Source organism: Grampus griseus, assembly GCF_964374135.1.
Source record: "Grampus griseus genome assembly, chromosome: 11".
NCBI classification, from domain to species: domain Eukaryota; kingdom Metazoa; phylum Chordata; class Mammalia; order Artiodactyla; family Delphinidae; genus Grampus; species Grampus griseus.
Window position 1 is genome coordinate 43,726,744 of NC_139005.1, and position 8,300 is coordinate 43,735,043.

The window sequence follows — 8,300 nt, forward strand, 5'->3', positions numbered from 1 at the left end:
CTACATAAGAGAGGCTAAATAAATGTTAGTCCCCCCTCTCCACTGCTTAGTTTAGTTTCTGGATGATTTAGGCACGCCTGTTCATTCCCTTGGGCAGTTTTCACCTCTGTGAGGTTGGAGGTGATGCTGTATTGCCGCTCCGTGCCATCTCCTCCCTCTGCTTTGCGTCCCACCCTCCCCCCGCCCCAAAGTGTGGGAAGCTGTCTGCCCCTTAAGGCATCACAGGCCTGCAGAGTGGCTGGAACAGAGCTAGGACCAGGCACTTTTTGTAGGAGGGAAGAGACAGAGGGCCTAGCTGCTGCAAAGCAATTTAAATGCAAATGGTTCCACAGAGAATTTGAAATGGCTGAGGGGAAGGGGCTGTATTTTGAGTTAAGAGGCTACTCAGGTAGCCCCAAATCCTGGGCAGGCACTTCTGTCTGTGGGGTCTTTCTGTCTTGGCTGTCGAGCCTGGGCAGTGCCCATCCCCACTACTGTCAGATTGTTCCTGGCTTGGGTGTCACGGGGGAAGGAATGACTCTCTCATAGGATCATGGAATCCTAGATGTCAGAACCAGATCAGATGCGGGCAGTTAGTCCAGTCCTCACAATTCATAGGTGAGAGGGAGGGAAAGATGACATCCAAGGTCTCCCCCAGAATACATGGGCAGATTTGGGACTAGAACCCATTTCTTGGCCTTCACTCTAGGGCTGTTTCTGCTACCATGAATTTCCTCCAGTTAGGAGCCCTGTGGTTTTCTGCGCTTAATAGAGCGGAGAATAGAAGTCTTGGGCAAGTGGGTCTTCTTGAAGCCACCACTCATTTCCCTGTACCCAAGGGTCATGTCCTGGAAAAGAGATCCTATCTGTCTCCTGGCTTAAGTTTTGAAAGTCTCGTGTGTAGCAAGAAGTTCCTTCTGTCATCCAACCCAAGATCAGAGCTACAGTTTTACGGGCAGATTTCCTTTCCTTCGGCCTGTGGTGTCTGCTCTTCTGAGGCTGTTGTGTGTATTGTGTGCGCATGGTTTGAGAATTGCAGTATCTTACAAATTTTAAAACTTGAAAGGGCTTCAGGGAGAGACACATGTTAGAGTAGAGACGGTAGATTCTCTTCCCTGAGTGAATTTTCAGGACTTGAAACACCAGACATATTGGGAAGGCTCATCTGTGTGAACTGCCAGAGGATATGGGACACTTCTCTCCAGAGTGTGTTTTTAGTCCCATAACCTCTTGGGTGAGGAGAGTACCGAAGGAAAGACACCCTGTTCCTTCCTTAGGGAAGGGGGCCCTCTGGCCCAACGCTAGGCTGTGCTGCTCTTCGCTAATATCTCCCTGCCCCGCTTCCCTCTGTCTTACCCAGGTATCTCCATCTATCATTCTGCTTGGCTCTGCGGGCTGCAGGGGTTACCGCAGCACACAGGCTTCTAATTAAACTAATTAATCATGCCTGCTCCTTCATGCAGCATCCTTACTGTTCCCCAAGCACTGTACTAAGGGAGGGAGGAGACTGAGGCCCAGCCCAAGAGGACCCGTGTGGATTCCAGACCCCTCTTTCTTGGCCTGTAGTGGTAATTGTTTCTTTCTCTGCAGAGCTTTGTCTTTAGCTCTTTTATCCATCTTTACCTGCATCTGTGCTGCCCACCCACGTATGATTTAGCATCCAGAATGGGAGAGAATGGGAGTTTTTCCGTTGCTAGAGAAGTGATTCTTTCCTGCTTTCTTCTTCTGAGCCCTTTATATAACCCTGAGGAGGGGCACAGAGGCCATTATAAGGAGCTGAAGAGGCCACATTGCTTTCCTAGAGTGGAATGAAGTGTGGGAGGAACGGGGGGACAGTGCCTTGGGAACCCCATTCACTTGTAACTCTAAGCACCCCAGAGGGCCCAGGGAACTGAATGAAGAGGAACAGGGTGTCACTGAGGTACGCCCTACCTGGGGTCCTCATCTGTCTTGGCCCTTTCTCTTCCAGGTGGTGGAGGAATCCTCCTTCCTGACTCTGGACATGCTGGAGTCCTGTTTCCCGTATGTCCTGCTTCGAAATGCCTATCGGGAGGTATCCCGGGCCTTCCACCTGAACCGAGTGTCGGCCAGTACCCACTGAAGGGCCCCTTGGACCTGCCTCAGCCCGCGCTGCAGTGGAAACTGTGGCTATTTTCTCAAAGGGTGGGGTCGCTAGAGAGAGGATCAGCCAGAGTTGGTGAAGAGGAATATGGGGGAACAGCCCAGGGCTGAGATATCATAGACAAGTGGGGCCCACTGGGGCGGGGAGTGGAGGATTTTTTATGGAAAAAATTTAGGGGATTGGGGCCACGGGTATGAAGTTTTACAATGAAAAAAACTTGACACACAAGTACGTTTTCTATCTTCTGGGGACTAGAGCTTGAGCTCTGACTGGCATGGGTCTCTTCGACCTTCATCACTATTCTAGGACAATGCTGGCGGGCAGAGATGATCAATCATCATATTAAACCATAATGAGCCTATAATCCTCCCGCTGGAGCTGCTTTTGTCTTCTGCACATTCATTAGGACGATTATCTCCTCTCTTCCTCCTCCAAATGTGTTCAGCAAGCGTTCGGCCTGCCCCTACTGCAAAGTAGTAGCAAAGGAGCCCCTTTTTCCCTCGTGGGAGCTCTTGTAGGAGCCGTGAGTCTCTTCCTCTGCTTCCAGCTCTGCGGCCTGCAGGGGCAACGAGGAAGTGCTCTTGAGAGGTTTTCACTGCCCCAAACCCCCCCTCACCTGCCCTACCACACCTTGTAGGTAACCAGTTAAGTCCTCTCATCTGTTGAACTTTAACCCTCCTGCTTTTCCTTGACATCGCCACAACCCAGAGCAGAGGGTCAGTCTAGATTAATTGTAGGTCACAGGACAACTAATTGGACCAGTGTCATGTGAGTTTCCGTCACATAGCATTTGGGGGTATTCTCCCCCCTGTTTGGAGGGACTAACTTAACCCAAATCCCCTTGTCATCCTGGGTACAGCTGTTGCTCCAGGCAGGAATTTCTCTTCTAGATCTTAAATTTCATAGACCTCATTAGGTTACAGGGCCCTGAGAGTAGGTATACTTGAGGGAGTACAAGCTGTTTCAGCTTCGCCCTTTTCTGCACTAATTAGAATTTCAAGTGTCACAAAGCCCAGGGCATTCAAGATAGCACTAAACTAGGTTTAGTTAACTCCGTGGCAGGAAACAGTGGCACCCATCCAGCACTTCTGTGCACCCAGTGCCAGGGAGGACTGGAGCAACAGATCATGTATGTCACAAGTCTAGAGTGGTTGGAATGGGCAAATATAATTAACTAATTGATTAATTAGGGTCATGTCTATACTTCCATGATAAAAGGGAAGCGATTTTTGGTTTTCAGCAAATCCATCGGAGTTCATTAAAGCTATTTGTTAGCTATTTTTAGATATTTGTGTGTTCGATCTTTATTTCTCGAGACCCAGGCTTAGTCAATACTCATTAAACTTGGCAGCCATAATCAATACACAAGTTTTTCTTAGCAACAATTGTCTACTCTTTAGGATAGAAGCATCAGAGGGTCCTGCTTCGTGCGTCAGCGAATTGTCCTTCTGTGCTATGGAAAGGACATTATGTTCTAAGGAGTGATTTGGGGTCAGGCCTACTGAGACTGAAGGCAAAGTTGATGAGGAAGAGAGAGCTCAGAAATATCTGAGCAACTACCCTTACCCTCTTATATCTCTGCTGGGATCTTCTCGTTGAGGAGCTGGGAGATCCTTTTTCCATATACATGTGGAATCGCTAAGAGGAGCCTCCCAGAGGACAGCAGGACAAGTTGCTGAAGGGGAATAGAGGGTAGACATAATCACTTTTTTTTTAAATTAAAATATTTATTGAGATAGTTAATCCACATGCACTTGTAAGAAATAATACAGAGTGATCCTGTGTACCTTTACCAGTTTTCCTCAAAGGTAACATCTTGCAAAATTATACTATGCCATCATAACCAGGATTTTTTTTCATGTTTACATCTTTTTTTAATCACAAGTTGCCAACAGCACTTTATCAGTCTCAATACTCGTTTCATTGTGTGTATTTAGCTCTGTACAGCTTTATCACATGTAGGTTCACACATCCGCCACCATGATCAAGACACAGGACAGTTTTATCACTGCAAGAACCCCCTCAGGGACTTCGCTTGTGGCCCAGTGGTTAAGAATCTGCCCTCCAATGCAGGGGACGTGGGTTCAATCCCTGCTCGGGGAACTAAGATCCCACATGCCACGGAGCAACTAAGCTCATGCACTCTAGAGCCCGCACACCACAACTAGAGAGCCTGTGTGCCACAACTACTGAGCCCCACGTGCCACAGCAAGAGAGAAGCCCACACACTGCAAAGAAGAGCCCACGCGCCACAACTAAGACCTGATGCAGCCAAATAAATAAATATTTTAAAAAAGAACCCCTCATATTGTTCTTTTATGTCCCTCCTGCAACCCCCTCCCCCTTCCCTAACCCCTGGCAACACAAATCTGTCCTCCTTTTCTAAAGGAGGACAGCAAGACAAGTTGCTGCAGGGGAATAGAGGGTAGACATAATATCTGTAATAATGACATTATATATATATATATATATATATATATATTTTTTTTTTTTTTTTGCAGTACGCAGGCCTCACTGTTTTGGCCTCTCCCGTTGCGGAGCACAGGCTCCAGATGCGCTGGGTCAGCGGCCATGGCTCACGGGCCCAGCCACTCCGCGGCATGTGGGATCTTCCTGGACCAGGGCACGAACCCGCGTCCCCTGCATCGGCAGGCAGACTCTCAACCACTGCGCCACCAGGGAAGCCCGACATAATATCTTTTTATAAACATATAATCACACACATACTCCTCTACCACATAAAATTTTTCAAAGTGCTCTCACATCCTTAAGACAATTCTGCAAGGTAGCCAGGGAAAGGCTTCCCTATTTCAGGCCAGTAAGCAGATTCAGAGATGTTAAATGACTTAATGAAGGTCACATGTTTAGCAGTACATCTGGAACTGGGACCCAAATATGACATTCAGTCCTAAACCTTTTCTACCTTCCCCGACTGTCTCTTCATCAGGGAAGGCTTAGTTGTTAGAATCCAGAGACCTTAGAATGAGCAAAAACAGGAGAAGGTGAGGACATATGGCCTTTACCACCTGAAACAAAAGGTGACTGTCTAGAGGTGAAGGACAGATGAGGTAACAGGACCCATTGGCATTTTAGGCAGTTTACTTCCTTGGCCAGGAGGGTCTCTGACCTCTTACAGTCTGGGATGCAATCAACAATGAACTGCTTTCTCCTCTCAGATCCCCAGCTCGCTTTAGTTAGGTCTAAAAGGAACTGCAGAATGAATATCAAGGAGAAATTCTGACCCCGATTGTTTTGTCTCACAGACAGAGAGTAGGTTCTAGCCTCAGCATTTTCATCAGTGCAGTGTTTTCATTAAAATCTCCATTAACTTGTTTGCAGCAATGAGATAGAATTATCGCTCCCACCAGACCCGGGGCGAGATGCTTGCAGAGGAGCTCCCGTTCCTTTGGGCAGTAAAAACAGTGCTTCCCCCACTATGCTGTCAGTCCAGTGGGTGGGTGAGGGCAGCCTTCATGTGCAGGGGGGCCGGGGCCTGGCCGAGGGGATCTCACCCTCTGGCACTTTGCCTGGGAGGGAAAGAACAAATGTGGTTTGCACACGGGGACCCAGAAGGGAAGGAGGTCCCCGCTAGGGACAAGACTTCCCTAACCTTAGATCCTCTTGCCTAGATCAGTTCTCCTCCAACAAAGTTTGACTTTGAGAAGCTGGCACCTGGTGGAAATGCACTCACGTGGTTGGGGGACGAGTGTTCTTCCAGTCCTCCCAGGGCCTCCTGCTCCTCCTAAGTACCTGTCATCAAAGGAGACGAGGATGAATCCCCCCTCAGCCCCCACACCTCGATGAGTTGTCAAGTCCTCTCCCTCCCACCTAAATAGGAAGCAGGAGCGGCAGGCCAGGGTGCAGGTTGAGGAAGTCAGAAGTTAACTTGAGCTGAGTTTGCAGCTCTGGAGAGATTGAGGAGCAGGCTTTTCTCTTGTCACTTTGGAGGGAGAGAATTGTGAGGCTGCCCCTTTAAATAGCATTCCTGTAGGAGGCAGATCACATCCAGCCGTCACCGCCACCCGCTGCCAAAGCATCGTTTTTCTTTTCTTTTTTTTTTTTTTTTGGTCTTTATCAAACTCAAAGCTTGTCGGCTGGGGTTAGGGGAGTGAGGAGGCAGGGTCTGGGGCAGAGGCAGTTTGGAAGCTGAAAAAGAGAGGGATAAGGTTGGGCAGAAGGAGCCTGGGAAAGCTGGGGGTGGAGGACAAGGGGAAAAGACTGGGAGAGAAGAACGGTGGTGGTCTTTTGAGCCTATGAATGCAGCAGACATACCCTGTTCTTACCTCTCTAGAGGTAGGGTAAGGCAGAAATGGGATTGGATTGAAACAAGGTTGAGGTTAAATGCCAGGACTGGGGATAAAGAAAGAGAAAGAGAGCCACAGAACAGAAAAGCACTAGAAACAGTTTAGGAGACTTGGCCCTGGCTTTGTCACTGACTCTGTGGGACCACACAATTTTTCTGGGCTTAGTTTCTCATTTGTTAAATGGATGGGGTGAGACTATATGGACTCTGAAGTATCTTTCACGAATAATTTGTGTGTGTGAGTGAATTTTCCTTAAACTGGGTTAGGACTTGGGGGCCTGAGAGGGCAGGGATGGGATATGTCATTGTGTTGACAAGAAACGTTGAGCGATCCCTCGGGAAGTACATCTCCTGCCTCTTTCCCACCTCTTCTACTTGAAATGCCTGCCTAATTTGGAGAGCTCCTTAGCTCTAATCCCAATTTCCTAATTAAAGCTCTTTAGCTGTAATCTTATTTTGCAGTTCTTTTGAATTATAGTTTCCAGGACTTCCCTGGTGGCGCAGTGGTTAAGAATCCGCCTGCCAATGCAGGGCACATGGGTTTGAGCCCAGGTCCGGGAAGATCCCACATACCATGGAGCAACTAAGCCCGTGCGCCACAGCCACTGAGCCTGCGCTCTAGAGCCCACGAGCCACAACTTTCCATGCCTAGAGCACATGCTCCGCAACAAGAGAAGCCACCGCAATGAGAAGCCCGCGCACCGCAACGAAGAGTAGCCCCCGCTTGCCACAGCTAGAGAAAGCCCGCACGCAGCAACAAAGACCGCTAATGCAGCCAAAAATAAATTTAAAAAAAAGAAAGAAAAAGAATTATGGTTTCCAGCCCATTCTTTTTCAGTTGATAAGGAAGGTGATTGCTCTCAGGTTTTGAGAGCTGGATTGTGTAGGAGTCAGACTCGGATCTCAGAGGCATCTATGTCTTGGCTGGGGCAGTTCCACTGGCCAGGAGGGGAAACAGTGTATGCTGAAGTTAGATGGACAGAGAGGCTGAAGTCTCAGTATTCTTTCTGCTTTTTTCTGCATCTCTGACTTTGCTCTCTCCTTCTGCTTCTGTATTTCCTGGGAGCTGGTTCTGCTGATACTTCTCTGTCCTGTCAGGTCGGAAGGCCTGACCTAACCTAATTGCCTAGAAGGCAATCATTTTACGTTGGGACTCTTCACGCTGCCACTTCTGTTCTTTTCTCCTCCATTGCTTGGGAAGAGGGGAGCTTCCACCCGATATTTAGAATGGAGTACATATCTTTTCCTTATCACCCCTCCTTCCAACCTCCAGAGTTCTTGAAATTAAAACTCACATTCTGGGATCATGGATTCGTTAGAGAATACATCTCCACTTTCTGTTTATATAGGATTTCCCCCAATGCCAAAGTAGATGGTCATTAAGGAGGAGGAGTTTAAGGAATCCTAAGGTGGTTCCTGCCAGAGTTCCAGGGAGGACTCAATTTGATGCAAGAGGCTTTGCCCTGTTATAAGTCTTGAGTTCAAATTCCAGATCATACATTCTACAGATGCTTTAAGCAGCTAAACTTTTATGTTGCGCCCTTAGCCATTAGATTTCTTTCACAGAAGACAGAATAAGAGGAAATAAACTGGAAAGCTACAGCAGGGGTTGAGATGAGATAGGAATGATTTCCTGGTCCTTATGGAGTTATCTATAGCCAAATGAAGATGGGGTGCGGCCTGCTCTTGTGAATTCTCTCTGGAAAGCTTTAAGCTTAGGAGAGACTCCCACCCGCCAGGTGGGTAGTTAGAGGCACCAGGGGGAAGGCCACATGATGGGTGCGTGTCAGGAAGACCGCGCTAAGGGAACGGGGGCAGAGGTGTGGGATACCGTGGCCACTCAGAGCACAAGCTAGACTTCTCGCCTCAAAGTCAGGACCACACATGCGAGGGTCT

General features: G+C 48.3%; 1 protein-coding gene across 1 annotated transcript in view; it reads left to right on the forward strand.

The window, feature by feature from the left end:
- Nucleotides 1–3,349, forward strand: part of NCKAP1L (NCK associated protein 1 like) — a 42,532-nt gene extending 39,183 nt beyond the window's left edge. The window contains exon 31 of the mRNA XM_082665107.1: nt 1,949–3,349. Within this exon, the coding sequence (XP_082521233.1) occupies nt 1,949–2,080 (132 nt within the window). The 3' untranslated portion in view covers nt 2,081–3,349. The remainder of the gene's footprint in view (nt 1–1,948) is intronic.
- The last annotated feature ends 4,951 nt before the right edge of the window (nt 3,350–8,300 follow it).